The 19809-nt window shown below is 38.5% G+C and overlaps 1 protein-coding gene across 3 annotated transcripts in view; it reads right to left on the reverse strand.

Annotated features, from left to right (window-relative positions):
• The window catches only part of GPALPP1 (GPALPP motifs containing 1), a 45368-nt gene that overhangs the window by 15871 nt on the left and 9688 nt on the right, over positions 1-19809 (reverse strand). For 2 of the 3 annotated variants that reach the window (XM_039473299.2, XM_039473298.2), the window contains exons 2-7: positions 18067-18199; positions 15893-16000; positions 12421-12505; positions 6602-6733; positions 5694-5858; positions 1064-1162 (exon numbers count right to left, since the gene is read on the reverse strand). In XM_039473299.2, the coding sequence (XP_039329233.1) occupies positions 1064-1162; positions 5694-5858; positions 6602-6733; positions 12421-12505; positions 15893-16000; positions 18067-18199 (722 nt within the window). The remainder of the gene's footprint in view (positions 1-1063; positions 1163-5693; positions 5859-6601; positions 6734-12420; positions 12506-15892; positions 16001-18066; positions 18200-19809) is intronic. The other variant, XM_039473300.2, reaches the window with a different exon arrangement.

Raw genomic sequence — 19809 nt, forward strand, 5'->3', positions numbered from 1 at the left:
TATTTATCATTTTCTTTTTGTGCAGGCACCATCCAATATTTACCATTTTTTTAAAAGACAGAATATGCGCCGGGCGCGGTGGCTCAAGCCTGTAATCCCAGCACTTTGGGAGGCCGAGGCGGGTGGATCACGAGGTCGAGAGATCGAGACCATCCTGGTCAACATGGTGAAACCCCGTCTCTACTAAAAGTGCAAAAAATTAGCTGGGCATGGTGGCACGTGCCTGTAATCCCAGCTACTCAGGAGGCTGAGGCAGGAGAATTGCCTGACCCCAGGAGGCGGGGGTTGCGGTGAGCCAAGATCATGCCATTGCACTCCAGCCTGAATAACAAGAACGAAACTCCGTCTCAAAAAAAAAAAAAAAAAAAAAAAAAGACAGAATATAACAAAATAATATGCCAAATGAATACTGACCATTAAGTTTGTAAATTTAGATTGAACTACATTCGAAAAACATTTTTTCTCCCATATTTAAATATTTATATACAACTTTCCAAATCTGCTTATAATTTAAACATTCATAAATGGAGGCTCTCCATGAGTGAGTAGGATTCTTGCTTTCTCTCATCAAGTGCTACCTATCATCTCTAGTAATTAGATTTCTGCTAATTTAATAAGTAAAATTTGAATTGGAAGACACAGAATAACTTTATAAAAATACAAATATATGTTGCATATATATTTTTATACATTTATCCTGAGAAGTTTTTTTCAGGATAGATGTATAAAAAGTGCACGGTAAAGAGGCAGACATATCAAAGAAAGAGAAATAGGTAAAAGAAAAAAAATAAAAAGAAAACTAAAAGAGGAAAAAGGCTATATATTTTGTTTCTGGCTTTTTTTTTTTTTTTTGAGACAGAAGGCAAGGAAGGGCCTTCAAGTGATCTTCCCACCTCAGTTGGCGAATTAAAAAAATTTTTTAAGAAACAAGATCTTGATATGCTGCCCAAGCTGGTCTTGAACTCTTGGCCTCAAGTGATCTCCTTCCTCAGCCTCCCATGTAGCTGCGATTATAGGCAGGAGCCATCACACCTGGCTCTATACATCTTATTTTCTTACTTACATTATATGAAGATACCTGCTCAGCCAGTCTCTTATCTCTTCCTGATAATATATGTTCTTCATCTTTCTTATTTGATGACTTCTTTGCTTCTTGTGTTTCCTGAGGAATGAACACAGATAACACACTACTGAATCATAAAATTAAGATAAAATAAAAAATATTATTTTTACTTAGATTAAGTAACAAGAGACACAACCAAGCCAGGCTTGTGAAATCCTTTCTGATTAGAAATATTAACATACTTCGTCAGGCACAGTGGTTCATGCCTGTAATCCTAGCACTTTGGGAGGCCAAGGCGGGTAGATCACCTGAGGTCAGGAGTTCAAGACGAGCCTGGGCAACATGGTGAAACCTTGTCTCTACTGAAAATACAAAAGTTAGCCAGGCATGGTGGCGGGTGCCTATAATCCCAGTGACTCGGGAAGCTGAGGCAGGAGAATTGCTTGAATCTGGGAGGCAGAGACTGCTGTGAGCTGAGACTGCAGCATTGCACTCTAGCCTGGGAGATGGAGTGAGACTCAGTCTCAAACAAACAAACAAAAAAACCCTGAAATATTAACATATTTGATAAGGGATTGGTAATTGCTCTAGCCTATGATTTTCTTGAAAACAAGAAAAAAAAAACATACCCCAATCAATCACCCTATTTATTGAACTTCTGTATCTCACTAACAATGGTGAGATACAGAAGTGAAAATAAGGCTTAAAAATGAACACAGATAACACACTACTGAATCATAAAATTATAAAATATCCTACATTACTGCTTTCAAAAATAATAAAATCAGCATGGAGGGAAAAAAACAGAGAAAAAGAAATAAAAGGTGTATATTTTGAAAAAAAAAATGCATTTATTCACAGATCCTAGCACTATGTAGCAAACTGTGGACTATGTAGCAAACTCCAAAGAATTTACCAAAAAAACTCCTGGAACTACTAAGCAAGTATAGCAAAGCTGCAGGATACAAGGTCAATATATACAAATACAGCAGCAAGAGGCCGGGCGTGGTAGCTCACGCCTGTAATCCTAGCACTTTGGGAGGCAGAGGCAGGTGGTCTGCCTGACCTCAGGAGTTTGAGACCATCCTGGGCAACATGTGAAACCCTGTCTCTACTAAAATACAAAAAATTAGTTGAGTGTGGTGGCAAGTGCCTCTGGTCCCAGCTACTTGGGAGGCTGAGGCACAAGAACTGCTTGAAGCTGGGAGCCAAAGGTTGCAGTCAGCTGAGATGGTGCCACTGTACTCCAGTCTGGGTGACAGAGCAAGACTCTGTCTCAAAAAAAACATTATATATATATACACACATATATATCAGCAAGAAGAAACTGGAATTTAAAACAAAACTATCATTTATATTAGCACACACACACATGAAGTGCCTAGTCTAACATATTTTAATTAGAAAAAATGTTACAGTGATATTCTAGAGAATATGCTCCCAACCAGGAATGGGGAAGGCCCATATAAAAACTACTGAAAACCACTGGTCTCTAAGTATGTGTGTGTATATATATATACACACACCCACACATACACACACACAAACACACACACACACACACACACACATTTTTGAGATGGAGTCTCCTCTATCGCCAGACTGGAATGCAGTGGCGCAATCCCAGCTCACTGCAACCTCTGCCTCCCAGGTTCAAGTGATTCTCCTGCCTCAGCCTCCAGAGTAGCTGGGATTACAAGTGGCCACCACCACGCTCAGCTAATTTTTGTATTTTTCGTAGAGATGGGGTTTCATCATGTTGGCTAGGATGGTCTCAATCTCTTGACCTCATAATCACTCTGCCTCAGACCCCCAAAGTGCTGGGATTACAGGGGTGAGCCACTGCGACCAGCCTCTAAGCATATTCTTATATTGTTTTTATTTGCTTAGGAAAACTAAGGAGGCCTCATGGACTAAAACAACACTGTATTTAATAAAGCAAGTTAAAAACATAGAAATAGCTCATTTCTACATTTTCCAGGAAAATAGATGCTTTTGCTTATAAATATTAAAAGAAAAGTGATGCTACGGTATAATGGAGATAAAACCCTAACCATTTAATATTAAGAGGTAGTAAGTAGATATTGTCAAGAGTGGGAAGCGAGAAGGTAACTGATCTCATTCAATTAATGTATGTAAAACATTTTCATTACTTTCTAAAGAGCAATCTTATTTCTTTGAGGCTATATTGGCTAAATTAATCTGAGAACAGTAGAGGTATGAGAGGTATGCTGGAAAAACAAATATAAGAAGTAGGATGGAGTGGAGAGAACCTATCAATAAGGAAATAAGGCTAACATCTGTCATAAAAATTAGTCGTGAACTTTACACAGGATCAAAGGCAACAGAAAACGAATAGCTCTGTGATACTATACAGTTTGTGACATAAATATAAGTCTGTGGTACTATACTCTGTAATATAGTATTATATAAAATTTAAGAGTTATTAATCATCCCTTTATGAGTCCACTGCAAATACTAAACAAAACATTTCAGCACAGAAAAGAATGACCAGGTTTAAAGCACTCAGTGACAGGGATTAAAATCTCTTAAGTTCAAACAATACAGGTTTCCATGTGTTCCATTATTTCATGCTATTTCCTCCAAGGAAGACTCCCTGTATACCTGGCTGTAAGCTAGACATTCATCTACAATGAGAAACAGAAGGATATGAAAAAGAACAAATAAATATAGACACAAATAAAAAGACCATGTAAGCAAGGGAATTAACTGTCTTTTTGGAGATAATTTTAGAGGCTAAATTATAAAAACTCCAATAAATAATTTTTATTTATTTCAAAACCAGCTAAGAAAGAATAAGCATTCCAACACCAGCCTTTCAAGGTTTTGGTGGCCTTCTTGGATCCACATCCTTGCTGCCTCTCCTGCCGCCATGTGTGTTGGTTCACCTCACCTTCCTATTACAGCTCTCAGATTCCTTTTAATCTTAGGACAAAAGAGCAATTATGTATGATGCCGCCCAATATGCAGGCAGGGTGCTCAAGTGTGGAGTCTGCTACATGCCCTCCACACTTTAAGGGTACCACTGTTTATTTCACAGGCAGTTCCCCACTAAAACGAAAACTCCTTAAGGAGCACTTGTATCTTTCTATCACTTGCAACCAAATACAATTCCTGACAGAGCAGGAGAATTGATCATTACGGATTGAAAACAGAACTCCTGATACTTCCAGGTACTGACGAATGAGATAACAGTTAGTGGAATGAACTAAGTGTGGAACTGCTTTAGTCAGAACTGATAAATTTATAATCGTGACAATTAGTCAAGCATTTGAGAATTGAATAGGATGTCTTACAGAAATTAAAACCTTTAGAGAGATGTTGTGCACAGTGGCTCATGCCTGTTATCGCAGCACTTTGGGAGGATTGCTTGAGCCCAGGAGCTTGAGACCAGCCTGGACAACACAGCAAGACCTTGTCTCTACAACAATAAAAAATAAAAGAATTAGCTGTGTGCCTGTAGTCCCAGCTCCTCAAGAGGCTGAGCCCACAAGTTTGAGGCTGCAGTGAGCTATGATTGTGCCACTGCAGTCCAACCTGGGTGACAGAGAGACCTTGTCTCTTAAAAAATGAACAAACAAAAAGAAAAACAAAACCCACAGATGGAGTAAATTTAAGGAGTAGTGCTGGGAATACTGGTTTAATTCCTAATAGACAATGAAATGTTCCATAATAAACAGAAAAATATTCAAGAAGAGAAACTTAAAAAATAATGTATTCTATGCATACAGTTTTTTTTTTTTTTTTTTTTTTTTGAGATATAGTGTTGCTCTGTCATGCAGGCTGGAGTGCAGTGGCATGATCTTGGCTCACTGCAGCCTCCACCTCCTGGGTTCAAGTGATTCTACTGCCTCAGCCTCCCAAGTAGCTGGGATTAGAGGATCATGCCACCATGCCCGGCTATATTTTCTATTTTTAGTAGAGGCAGGGTTTTACCATGTTGGCCAGGCTGGTCTTGAACTCCTGACCTCAGGTGATCTATCTGCCTCAGCCTCTGAAAGTGCTGGGATTACAGGTGTGAGCCACCATGCCCAGCTGGTATTTTTTGGATAATTTATTAATGATAGTGCTTCTTGTCTATCTTGACAGTAACATAAAGCTTAGTGCACCTGAGATATGATCATTTTGAGAGAGATTTCTCTAGGTGTCACTTATTTGCTAGGTTAATCTGCAGCTTTGTTTTTTTTTTTCCAAAATATTTTAAAAGATACATGTTCATAAAGATAGTATGGTATGAAAAGACCAGGGAATCTGGAGTTAGAAAGATCTAAAATGAAATTGTTTTTCATCACTTACTAGCTCTGTGACCCTAGAAAAGGTGACCTCATGCAGGTTAGTTTCTCCATCTGTAAAATAAGGTCATTATATCTACATCTCAGAGTTTTCTTGAGGTTTAAATGAGACTGTTTATTGGTAAATTGTAAGTAAACAGCAAGCAATTGGTGTCACTTTCCTTCCTCATAACCTTCTTCCAGGGTAAAATCTGTTTTATCCTTTTGGAATCATAATTTAAAAAAAATAGCAATCTTTAAATAAATTTGCATTATGTCTCTTCAAAATCCAGCCAACACAAACAGAAATACACGAACAAACAAACACCACCTCTCACCTTAGCTTTCCTTTCCCTATCAGCTGGAGTGTCTGTCCAGATTGATCGATCTCCAGATTTGTCATCAGCTCTTCTCTTAAAAGTCCTTGGCCCAAGACCAAAGTCTTTCATTTCTGGAGGAAGTTCAGTCATCCATGACTCTCTTACAATGGGTTTAGAGGACTCCTTTAAGAGAAAAAAAAATAAAAGAAAAAAAACATAGCATGGAAAGTATACATAGTGTATAAGATGAGTACACACACACACACACACACACACACACACACACACACACACACATATATATATATATATATATATATATATATATATATATATATATAAGCAACTATGTCAAGCAATTGAAGTTTTTTTTTTTTTTGAGACAGAGTTTCACTCTTGTTACCCAGGCTGGAGTGCAATGGCGCGATCTCGGCTCACCGCAACCTCTGCCTCCTGGGTTCAGGCAATTCTCCTGCCTCAGCCTCCTGAGTAGCTGGAATTACAGGCACGTGCCACCATGCCCAGCTGATTTTTTTGTATTTTTAGTAGAGACGGGGTTTCACCGTGTTGACCGGGATGGTCTCGATCTCTCGACCTCGTGATCCACCCACCTCGGCCTCCCAAAGTGCTGGGATTACAGGCTTGAGCCACTGCGCCCGGCCGCAATTGAAGTTTTAAAGTTACTTAACAAACTCTAAAAGAAAGGACTGATGTTTTGTCACATGTTTGTCACAAACATTACAAAAACTTTAATCCCATTTGTTATTTTTCTTTTATAGTTTCTGGGTTCTAACTCCTAAGTTAAAAAAAATATATGTTATACATAAAAATAAAATATATTAAAAGTTATATAGTTTAGTGTTTATTTCTAAAATTTATATTTTTAATCTATTTAGTTTATTTCCTAAAATGTCTTTAAAACTTACATCATCTCCTTTGGTCAGTTTTTCTTTCATTCTCTGGGCCCTTTTCTCAAACTCTGTTGTTACATTAGAGTTAACTGGCCCTTTTGCAGGCATTGGTCCAACAATGTCCTCATCTTCACTGCTGTCTGTTCCCTTTTAAAACAAGACATTACCTTTAAACCAAGAGCAGAGCTACAGGTTATAAAACATAATTCTAAATTACCTAATTCAACAGAAACTTATTTTCCATAAAACAAAAAAGGTAAACAATATATTGCTGGCTCCTCACGGAATCATGAGGACTTTTTCCTCACCTTCCTCAAGTGCCTAGCACAGAGATGACAAATCCACGGCAGGCAGATCTCTCCCACCTCTCCTCCTGATGGACATAGATGTAGACTTAAAGTACTATTTTGTACTTCTCAAAATAGTACAATAATTAGACAATTATATGCTGTCTTGTGGCTTACTCTAACACACACGGACACACACGCATGCAAACACATTCTTAATAACTATGGATTTTGGCATATGTCTCACTTGATCCTTGTAAAAAAACTACAAAATGGCACTATTTCTGTTTTTTCTTTTTCTTTTGGAAACCTAGGCTTAGAGAGTGTAATTAGAATAGATAAACAACTTGCCTGGTTTTATAAAACTATTATCTAAGAATCAAATATTCCAAGATCAAGGCCGGTATTTTTTCTGTGTATATGACAGGGGTCCCTCTATTATTTTATCTCAACTGTTAGTGATTTAAGTGTTTCTGGCTTATATCCACAATAGTAAGCTTTTTAATGTCACAGACATTATGTCAAATATATTTATAACCCCTACAAATATAAATATTTGGTGACACAAAATGTTCAGATGTAAAAGATACAATGAGCTTTTTAAAACTATGAGACATGAAAACAAAACAAAGCACAAACTGTAAGAGTCCTGGCACCAATACAGGGTTAGTGGAATAAGCTAATGAAAGTCTTACTTCCATCTTCATAAAAGATGGTTTTATAAAGGTAGAATTTTAGCATGGATGGGTAGGGTGATGCCTGCAATTTTTAGAAATAAATATCACTTATGTTTGGAGGCAAACAAAAAGGGGATGGAGAAGCAAACAGGAAATTAGGCCAAACACACCAAACTGAAAATCAGAAACAGAATATTATGTCCAAATCCTATCTAGGTATTAAATCATTTTGGTGTCCTGGATGAGTTATTTCTTTTAATTAAAAAAAATGGTGTATATTTTATCCAGAATTCCAATAGAAATTAGGTACCCTACTGGTTTATACTTTGGCCTGACTTTGCTGAAGGCCTCATTTGCCAGTGTACTAGCCCTGTGACTCCAGGTATGTTATTTAACCTTTCTAAGAGCTGGTTTTCTTGTCTTTGACATGGGAATTATAACAGCTTCTGCCAATAACTATTCTATTGCCAAGAGAACCCAGCATTTTGTTCACCCTCTTTGGAGCCACACCCTTCTGAGGGAACTGGGACCTTCTCTAAGACCTGGGGAAAAATATTCATAATTCTAGGCCAGTCACTAAAAGAAAAAGTAGTAACTATTGTATGGACATGTTTATAAAGTAGTTACTTTGGTCTTATTCTTCTTGCTCAGATGACTGGTTTAGGCATGGACATATGACACAATTTTTGTGAAATAAACACAAAAGGTCTATAGGAAACTGGTAGGGTTTTCCTTCTTTTCCAAAAGAGGCACAGGGAAAGGACCATTCCTTCTCTGTGTCTGGACACTGTTAGCTGTGTGTAAGTCTTAGAACTTTGGCAGGCTTCTTGGTATGATGAAGACAGCCAGCCTAAGAGAATTAACACTTTGTTAATTCTCTTATAGAGCAGGAAGGTAGAAAAAACTGGAGCCCTTGATGATATCACGAGGAGACTGAATTAATCAAGCCTGGAATGATCTTACCTCTAGACCTCTTATTATATATGAAACATATTTTCCTTATTTTGAAAATACAGAACAAGTATCACCAAGGAAATTAACCCATTTGCTAAGTACGTAAGTTAAGATAATGTTCCATTTTGAGTTGGATTTTCTGTTATTTGCAGCTGAAGACATTCAGCTGATACACTACCTCCCTGGATTGTTGTTTGGATTAAGTTAAGTTTATGCTGCTGTTGCAGTGTCTGGCTTGTGGTAAGTGCACAAGAAATGTCAACCATTAGTATTATTGTGTATTTTTTTTTTTTTTTTTTTTTTTTGAGACAGAGTCTTGTTCCATCACTAGGCACCAGGTTGGAGTGCAGTGGTGCGATCTCGGCTCACTGCAAGCTCTGCCACCCGGGTTCAAGCAATTCCCCCGCCTCAGCCTCCTGAGTAGCTGGACTACAGGCACATGCTACCACGCCCAGCTAATTTTTGTATTTTTAGTAGAGATGGGGTTTCACCATGTTGGCCAGGATGGTCTCGATCTCTTGACCTCGTGATCCACCCGCCTCGGCCTCCCAAAGTGCTAGGATTACAGGCGTGAGCCACTGTGCCCGGCCTACTGTGTATGTTTTAATTTGGGGAGATATGCTGGGAATGAGGCTAAGAGAAGCCCATCTTTGAGAAATGAAAATCTGAAACAGGTCTTTTGAAAAAGGTTCAATTAAAGGGAAATTATAAACAATTAGAGCAAGAATACCTCACACATGGACCTACAGTATAATCCCTCACATTTCACCAAAAGAAGTTAGGGAATGTAGAATGTGCACCACCTAGGAAATGATGTAAGCAATCCGTTTGCTAACTAGGTAGGTTAGGACAAAATTCCAAGTGTGAATAATGCTGAATTACTCTACACCTTTGGAAACTTTTTTCCCAATTTTTTATTTTGAAAAATTTTGAACCTATATAAAAGTGCTAAGATGAGTGCAATAAACACCAATATGTCCTCACTCAGATTTACCGAGTTGTACATTACACTTTGCCACATTCATTTTTTTTGTTTGTTTGTTTTCTGTTCCTCTCTCCCTTGAGACTGACAGACAGACACCCACTTTTTTTCAGAACCATTTTAAAGTAGGTTACAGATAGTATTACAAGGCTCTAGGCAGAAGCAAATTTCCTTGCCACCTTCCTAAGGTGGAGATAACTGAATCATGGGGTCATCCCCCATCCTGTTCTTGTGATAGTGAGTTTGTTCTCACGAGATCTGATGGTTTCATCAGGGGTTTCCCCCTTCGCTGGACACTCATTCTTCTTGTTGCCACCACGTGAAGATAAAAATGTTTGCTTCCCCTTCTGCCATGATTGTAGGTTTCCTGAGGCCTCCTCAGCCATGCTAAACTGTGAGTCAATTAGACCTCTTTCCTTATAAATTACCCAGTCTCGGATATGTCTTTATTAGCCGTGTGAAAACAGACTAATACACCTACTATTCCGATTTAATCCTTATAACAACCCTATGAGGGAAGGGCATGTTACTGATCATGAAGCTAAGCTTACTCAAGCTAAGCTTGACACAAGGCCTTGAGCAGCTCTTACCTACTTTCCTTACCTTCTCTCTCAGCATTCTCCCTGTGCTCTCCTTTCTAACCACACTGAACATCTTTAACCCTAACTTTCATCCTCTTCACACTCTCTTTTGCCTTCAAATAAGCCATCTGCTCTCTGGAACAATGTTCCCTGCCTGCTTTGCTGAGCTAGCTCCAATTCATCAAACATCAGATTAGTAGACACTCACTCAGATAAAAAGAACTTTTCTTTTTCTTTCTTGACATGGTCTTGCTGTCACCCTGGCTGGAGTGCAGTGGCACGATCTCAGCTCACTGCAACCTCTGCCTTCTGGGCTCAAGCTATCCTCCAACCTCAGCTCCCAGGTAGGTGGCAACACAGGCATATGTCGCCGTACCTGGCTAATTGTTTTGCAATTTTGGTAGAGATGCGGTTTTGCTATGTTGCCCAGGGTGGTCTTGAACTCCTGAGATCAAGCAATCCACCCACCTTGGCCTCCCAAAGCTGGGATTATAGGCATGAACCACTGTGCCTAGCTGAAAAAGACCTTTTCTCATTTTCAGATTAGATTCCCCCATCATGGTTCCAGTTATATTTTGTCTCACCTTTAAATAATTCATAATGTTAGAAACTGATGTATGTATTTCCCACTACCTTGTAAGTGTGATTAGGGCAGGGACTGTGTTTTACTTATTCATTCAACAAGCACTTCTGAATATCCAGTATGTATAAGGAACTAGTGGTAAGATAAAAAATCTGCTCTTACGGAGTCACATTCTAGTGGAAAGAGGCCAACAGTAAAGAAAAAGCAGAAGTAAAATTAATGGTATTCTTCAGTGGCAATAAATACTATGGTGAAAATTAAAGGAGGGAAGAACAGGTTAGCATAATTTGTTAGCAATATTATCTTTCCAATACAGTCATCTCTGGCCTCCTTTTAATTTGGAGGCCAGAGATGACTGTATTGGAAAGACAATATTCCAGCAAAAAACTGAATGTCTAGGAGGTCAGCCATAGAGATATCCAGGGGAAGACCATTTTGCATAGACTTGGACAGCAGGTACAAAGACTCAGGAGTAGGAGCTGGCCTGCTATATTTGAGGAGGAAAAGCAAGGAGCCCAGTGAAGTCACATCAAAGCAAAAGATAAAATCAGAGTGCTAATAATGGAAGCTATACTCTACAGGACCCTAAAAGGACTTTGGCTTTGACTTAGGGAAAGGAGGAGCAATTGGTGGTTTTGAATGTTAGTGACATGATCTGACTTTGATCTCCCTTTGTTTCATTTGGACCCCTTCAGCTGTTGTGTTGACAAGGGGTAGTAGAGGAGAAATGGCTACATAAAGCATGAAGACCAATAAAAAGGGTAAAATGTGATGGTCACTTGGACCAGGGTGGGAGCAGACGTGGCTGGATCCTGAATGTCTTATGAAGATAGGAACAAAATAATTTGTTGAAAGGTTCATTTCTGTGACTATGGGCCTGCTACACTGCATGTGTTCTACAAGCATTTGAAAGAATAAGTAAATGACTCTGAAATTCATAATTTTAACAACCATTGCATTATATGTCCTTTGTGTAACAACCTTAGTGTAACTGTTGAATGCTTAGTGGAGATAAACAGGAGTCTCTGGAATACATGGATTCATATACAGGAAGACACTGCAGTATAACAGGCTGAACAAGTGATTTAAAGTCATAAGAACTGGGTTTGTGCCATGGCTTTGATCAGTAAAAATTGTGTGATCTTGGGTAAAGTACCCAATTTCTTTGGTCTTTAGCATTTGTAAGGTGCAGATAATATCTATTTCATGAAGCTGTGGTGAAGATAAAATAAGGTCCACAGGTAGGGAAAATGCATTACAAATTATAAAGTACTTTACAAATCTCAACTCTTGTTAAGGAGAAAAACGGCCTTTATACTTTACTCCAAGTAAAGTACTCCTTTATACTTTATCTTTTCCTAAAATTACTTATCCACCAGTGCATTTTTTTATACACAGGTCCCAGAGCTGGGTGGGAGAAAGTAAATTTCAATGTAAAGACCATTATTAAAAAGCTCTTCAACTTTCCCTTCTCCAGGCCAAATCACAATCATTCCTTAAACTTTTCTTCATGTTCCATCCTTCTAACACTTTTAAAGTCTCCCTTCAAAGATAAGAAGCATGAATAGGTAACACCTTGTCAACCTTGTTATTTGCCTAACAGAATGTCAGGTTTATGATCAGCTTTTGATTTCATCTGCTTATGTTACAATCTTAAATTAAATCCATCTGAATATAACTGAGTCTTACATTACATTTGAGTCCAGTTACAACACATCTTATTCTTTTATTGAAAACCTTCCAAACCTTAGAGTTGAAATGGGATGATACCTGTTGTTCCGGATCATCTCTGCCTTTGTCACTTTTCTGTGTAGCTTTAATGAAACCAGGTGGCAATGCAGGACCTATTATAGGCCTGAAAAATAAAATGTAGTTTTATCATTCTGACTTTAAAAAGCAGTTTTCAGAATAAAAGTTCACAAAAATAATAAAGTCAGATAGTAACAAATGTTGAAAATAAGAATTTCATTTAACACATTTTTACTAGTGTTACCTAGTATCTTTCTGCTAGATGTCTTTTAAAAACCTAATTTTCACATTTCAATTTTCTACTTGTTAGTCAATAATTAGAGACTAAGCCAATAATTCTCAGTCTTTGTGACACTGGCATATGTCCACTTCCTAAAAATAACTATATTAAATAAAAATGGCAATGTTTTAAAAAGATTGATGTACCAAAATATGTGATGATCTTTTTTTATTTTGTGCCTTGGCTTTCCTTCAGTTTGATATGCATTATCCAGTGAAAAAATACCTTAGGGGCTTTATAATTATGGTCAGAACTGTCAAAGTAGAAATTGAGTTCTTCTAAAGACATATGTCAATATGCCATGGCAGTATTAAAAATCTATACATTGTTCTCACTAATAATACAGTAATTATATGGAACTGTAGAAGAATGCAGCTAGTTCATTCAGACTCACAGAAAGGGAAAAAGGGCTGGGCGCGGTGGCTCAAGCCTGTAATCCCAGCACTTTGGGAGGCCGAGGCGGGTGGATCACGAGGTCAAGAGATCGAGACCATCCTGGTCAACATGGTGAAACCCCGTCTCTACGAAAAATACAAAAAATTAGGTGGGCATGGTGGCGTGTGCCTGTAATCCCAGCTACTCAGGAGGCTGAGACAGGAGAATTGCCTGAACCCAGGAGGCGGAGGTTGCGGTGAGCCGAGATCGCGCCATTGCACTCCAGCCTGGGTAACAAGAGTGAAACTCCGTCTCAAAAAAAAAAAAAAAAAAAAAAAAAAAGAAAGGGAAAAAGGTCCTATGCTAACCACATTCCAAGCAGTGCACCTGTTTCCTTAAGACAGTCCTGGTCAGTAGTCACTCTGCTTTTAAGATGAGCAAAATAATGTCCAAGATTAACACAATTACTAAGTGGCTGAGCTAGAGTTGAAACTCTGGTCTTCTTGATGTCAAAGTTTATTTTCTTTTGATCTGTCCTACTTCCACATAATGAGGCAACTGCCATCACTTCAAAAGAGAGACTTGTCTGAATACTGAGTCTTAAAAAGAGACAGCCTTACTTTACATAGAAAAAGATTAAAAAGATAAAAATAAAAAAGTACTCTCTTTCATACTTTTAAGTTTCTTCATCCTGGCTTTTGCACCAATGTTTTTTCCATAGTTGTCACTGTGCCAGTTACCAACCCAGATGGCACTAAGGTTCTAAGCTAAAATTTCCAGGTTGCACCATGTTCTATTAGAACCCCACAGACAGGCATCTTGGCAGGGGGTAAAAACAGTACTGTCAGTCAGAAAGTCTGGATTTCCATCCTGACCATTTAATAATCACTTATCTTGGTTTGCGAAACTTCTTTTTTTCTTTTTTGAGACGGAATTTCGCTCTTGTTACCCAGGCTGGAGTGCAATGGCGCGATCTCGGCTCACCGCAACCTCCGCCTCCTGCGTTCAGGCAATTCTCCTGCCTCAGCCTCCTGAGTAGCTGGGATTTCAGGCACGAGCCACCATGCCCAGCTAATTTTTTTTTGTATTTTTAGGAGAGACGGGGTTTCACCATGTTGACCAGGATGGTCTTGATCTCTCGACCTCGTGATCCACCCGCCTTGGCCTCCCAAAGTGCTGGGATTACAGGCGTGAGCCACTGCGCCCGGCAGCGAAACTTCTTTAAACAGAACAATTTGCATATGAAAGACAGAGAAGTTTGGCACTGTTAAAAAGACAAAATTAGGTATCTTTTATAAGCTAAGAGTACAGAATAGGTTTTTTTCTGAGTAAAATTTTTAGCAATCTACAAATGCAAGTATAGCTTAACTTCCTGGCCTCGGGAGTGGTTGTGATAAAATTACTGATATATAAAATCTTAAAATATAGTAAAGGAATATAACCATGGCATGTTACGGTAGTATAAAAGGTTTCTAACTCCAATATATGATGCCAGCTGTTTATTTTACACATATATTTTATTATTGTCAAACTATAATTCTCAAGAAAAAAACCTACTATACATTTAAGTAATGTGTTTTCTTAAAAGGAATGTTATATCCTAGGGGTCAGCAAACTTTCTATAAAGGGCTAGATGGTAACTCTTAGGCTTTGAGAGCCACATGTGGGTCTCTGGCATATCTGTCTTTGTTTTCTTAGCTACTCTCAAAAACGCAAAAATCATTCTTACTTTGGGGACTGTAGATTGCCTATCTCTGTATATCTAAAAGGTTAAAAGTGAATAAAAGTTAGGAGCTGCCAAATGTGATTATAAATTTTGAATATAAAATAAACAACCTTTTCTGCTTGTTCTTGCAAACTGGTGTACGGTATTATGAATTATCAACAATTTAACATGTAATCTTACATTTGGCTTTTAAAAATTTACAATTCTGGGAAAAAGGAATAAATATTTACTATATGCTTACTCTGTGCCAGGCTCCATATAAATCAAACACACACACACACACACACACACAGACACTCCTAGGTATATAACTATGAAACCTCAATCACAACAATTCTGTAAAGTACTTGCTGTTATCCTAGTTTACAGATAACAAATTTGAGATGCAGAGAAGTTAATCCAATTGTCTAATATGGCACATGGGGATTTGTTTCTTCTATTGATAAATAATTAAGAAAACAAATGAATTAAAAGTTAGAGGCCGGGCGCAGTGTCTCAAGCCTATAATCCCAGCACTTTGGGAGGCTGAGGCAGGTGGATCACGAGGTTGAGAGATCGAGACCATCCTGGTCAACATGGTGAAACCCCATCTCTACTAAAAATACAAAAAATTAGCTGGGCATGGTGGCACGTGCCTGTAATCCCAGCTACTCAGGAGGCTGAGGCAGGAGAATTGCTTGAACCCAGGAGGCGGAGGTTACAGTGAGCCAAGATTGTGCCATTGCACTCCAGCCTGGGTAACAAGAGCGAAACTCCGTCTCAAAAAAAAAAAAAAAAAGTTAGAACATCAAGATTCTAGCCCTAGGTCTGCTACTTACTATGTGTGTGACCTTATCTGTTTATAAAGTGGCGAGAGGGATAATCCCCCCTGTTTACCACAAAACATTTTTGTAAATATCAAATAAGAGGTGGAAGTTTTTTGTAAACTATGTAAGTGTCATAATCATGTAAATAATTAATTTTATTATAGGAAACAACTTCTTTTGCCTATGAATGATCCATTTCAAAATGTTATGTAAATATTTCAGTTAACTGACAATTCTTTAATTAATTAAGGATTTATTAGTTAAAATATTAAAGAAACACCAGCCTAAAATATTACACGTTACCACCTTGGAGGAGAATCATCCTGCTTTTTAAATCCAGGAGGAAGGGCTGGTCCAAAAAACCCATCATCATCATCATCATCATCATCATCATCCTGATTTTTCCTCTGTTTTCTGAAAACACAGTAGTATAACTTTATGCATATATGTCAATATTGTTTTCACAAAAACACATTTTAATTAAAAAAAAAGCATTAAATCTAGTTGTATAACTACTACAACAATAAATTAATCTTGCCAGATAAAAACTGGATACCACAATAGTTCTTTGTGTGTGTGTGTGTGTGTGTGTGTGTGTTTTTTGAGAGAAAGTATTGCTCTGTTGCCCAGGTTGGAGTGCAGTGGCATGATCTTGGCTCACTGCAACCTCCACCTCCTGGGTTCAAGCGATTCTCCTGCCTCAGCTTTTCATGTAGCTGGGATTATAGGCACGCACAACCACGCCTGGCTAATTTTTGTATTTTTAGTAGAGACGGGGTTTTGCCATGTTGGCCAGGCTGGTCTTGAACTTCTGACCTCAAGTGATCTGTCCACCCTGGCCTCCCAAAGTGCTGGGATTATAGGCATGAGCCACCACACCAGGCTTACTACAGTAACAATAGTTCTTAACTAATCTTTTCCTGGAATTTACTTTTGGCCTAAACTACAGATTGGTTATTTCTTTACATCAGTAATAGATCACTATTCTATATTTTCTGTGGTATTAAAGATTCCCCTTAATGAAGTTTCCAAGTCTACTAGTCAGATGTTTCTCAGTAAAAAGTTTATGACTGTGACTTTTATTCTCATTTAAGAAAGGGTTTTAAGTTGCTATTTCCACCTGATAATATTTAAAATGAATCAAAAAAGCTTGTTACCCAATAATAAACAAAGATTTGACTTCTTACTAGACCCATAGTGGGTGAGGCTAGATTAAAAGAAAATCATTCAGCTGAGTGAGGTGGATCATGCCTGTAATCGTAACACTTTTGGAGGCTGAGGTGGGTGGATCACTTGGGGTCAGGAGATTGAGAACAGCCTGGCCAACATTGTGAAACTCTGTCTATACTAAAAAACACAAAAATTAGCCAGGTGTGGTGGCACACAACTGTATACCAGCTATGCGGGAGGCTGAGACAGGAGAATCACTTGAACTCAGAAGGCAGAGACTACAGTGAGCCGAAATCACGTCACTGCACCGTAGCCTGGGTGACAGAGTGAGACTTTGTCTCAAAAAAAAAAAAAAGAAGAAGAAGAAGAAAATATTAGTTTATTTAAAGGAAATATACATTGCATATATGATTTTAAGAAGAAATTCTACAGTTTATGTAGCCTATTTCGTCAATTCAATGACATCTTAAGAAAAATCCTGCAAGGCACAGTGGCTCATGCCTGTAATGCCAACACTTGGGAGGTCAAGGCGGGCGGATCATGAGGTCAGGAGATCGAGACAATCCTGGCTGGCACAGTGAAACCCCATCTCTACTAAAAATACAAAAAATTAGCTGGGTGTGGTGGCGTGTACCTGTACCCACCCCGGCCAGCTACTTGGGAGGCAGAGCTTGCAGTGAGCCAAGGTCGTGCCACCGCACTTGAGCCTGGGCGACAAAGCGAGACTCCAACTCAAAAAAAAGAAAGAAAAGAAAAACCCTTTACATAAGAATTTTATTGGCTGGTGTGGTAGCTCATGCTTATCATCCCAGCACTTTGTGAGGCTGAGGTGAGTGGATCACTTGAGTCCGGGAGTTTGAGACCAGCCTGGGCAACATGGTGAAACCCTACCTCTACAAAAAAAAAAAGCCAAAAAAATCTGCAAAAAATACAAAAATTAGCTGGGCAAGGTAGTGCACACCTGTGGTCCCAGCTACTCAGGAGGCTGAGGTGGGAAGATCGCTTGAGCTTGGGAGGCAGAGGCTGCAGTAAGCCAAGACAGTGCCACTCCACTCCAGTGTGTGTGTGACAGAGTGAGACCCTGTCTCAGGAAAAAAAAAAAAAAGTTGAAATTCTAGTTATCTCTATAGCTGCACACTACTAGAATAAACTTCCTTGTAAAAGGTATAGTTCAGGATGAAATGCCATAAAAAATGATTTCTTCCTGTGCTGTGTAAACAGAATATTATCTCCTTACTAGCGATCTGTTCCAGCCAACTTATACTAACTCTGGAGTTTGGTCTATCATTTAATTTAATTAAATGACTGACCTTGCAGTTGGACCAGTGTCGTCTTCTTCAGATTCTTGATTTCCTTCTTCGTACAAAGAACTACTGTCTTCATCGCTGTCTGATGAATTGGAACTACTGCTTTTGTAATTAGGGGGCAGAGCTGGTCCTGCAACTAAAGAAGATTTGTTGTGTGTTATAATCAGCCACTACGGATTCAATGAACCCTTCTAGCTGACATTTTCACTTTCTTTTCTGAAATAAACAGCACTGGCTGTCTATCATTTATTATTCACTTTAATCTCACTTGCTGTTGTTTGTGTAGTGATTTTGTCTTTTCCAACTCTAGGAAGGCAGAAATCATGTCTTATACAATCTCTTTTTATGAGATTCACAAAAACTTGGTTAATAGCTGAACTTAGAAAGCTGAACTTATAACAATAGCATGTCATTTCTTTGATAACATGCAGTTTTTGCATTGGTTGGTGCACCTGCCAAAAACAAACAAACAAACCAGGCTTCATGATTTTTGTTGTTGTTGTTACAGACAGTTTACGGTAGAAACACTACTTCAAAAAAAAATCTTTCCTGGCATCTCCACATTTCTTGGTTCATTTTCTTTTTGAGATGATTTTTCAAGCAGAAACAAAATTAGAGTCACTCTAAGTTTTACTGCTTGCTAATAGAGATACAGGGAAGAGAATGAAGCTGCATTGTAATGGGGATGTTAGGGAGAGTGGTAAGGGTCTTCTAGGCCCACTTCTTAGAATGACTTGCTCCCACTTTACATCTCAGCAAAATTACAAATTACTGCATGGTGTCACTGCAGTGTTATGATGTCACCGATGATGTCATACACACACAATTTTCCAGGTTGATCCTAAGTAATGATGCTAAAAGACTACTGTCATAGTTCCCAAGTTTGGATATTTATCAGACTCCCTAAAACGTATTTTTTAAAAAGATTCATGGGCCCTTTTTTCTGATATTCTGACTCAGTTGGCCTGGAGGAGGGCCTGGAAATATGATTTTCCATAGAGTATTCTGGGTATGCCATTTATTCAATATTATAATAATAGTAACAAAAACTTAAATGTAATAAATAAAAAACAAATGACATGGTTTGAGTACTTAGGATTTATAAATTGTTTTAAGAGATATATGCATTAACCTATTTAATTCTGATAATAATCCTATGAGGGAGGTATTATAATTATTTCTATTTTACAGATAAAGAAACTGAGGCAGAGAATTAAGTCACTTGCCTAACTTCACACAACTAAATAGTAGGGCTGGGATATGAACCCAGGAGTCTGATTTCAAAGCCTAGATCCCTAACCATTATACTAGCCAATATTCAACAGTCAGCAACCATCCATCCAACAATAGTTATTAAGTAAATACTTCTAGAGAAACAAACATAAAAAGAATTAAGATCAATTCAGATAGTGTAAGTGCTGCTATGAAAATAGGAAAAAGGTGACACTGTATATGTGAGAGGGTAACTTTAAAGATAGTGGTAAGGCAAAAATCTCTCTGAGAAAAAGACATTTGAATGGAGATTTAAATGATGAGATGACAGAGGCCACGGACAGAGGAGCAGCCAGTGCAAAACTCCTATGCAGAAAGCAAGCCTGATGTGCTCGAGGGACAAAAAGGCCAGTGTGGGCCGGGCGCGGTGGCTCAAGCCTGTAATCCCAGCACTTTGGGAGGCCGAGGCAGGTGGATTACGAGGTCAACAGATCGAGACCATCCTGGTCAACATGGTGAAACCCCGTCTCTACT

Source organism: Saimiri boliviensis, chromosome 16, assembly GCF_048565385.1.
Source record: "Saimiri boliviensis isolate mSaiBol1 chromosome 16, mSaiBol1.pri, whole genome shotgun sequence".
NCBI classification, from domain to species: domain Eukaryota; kingdom Metazoa; phylum Chordata; class Mammalia; order Primates; family Cebidae; genus Saimiri; species Saimiri boliviensis.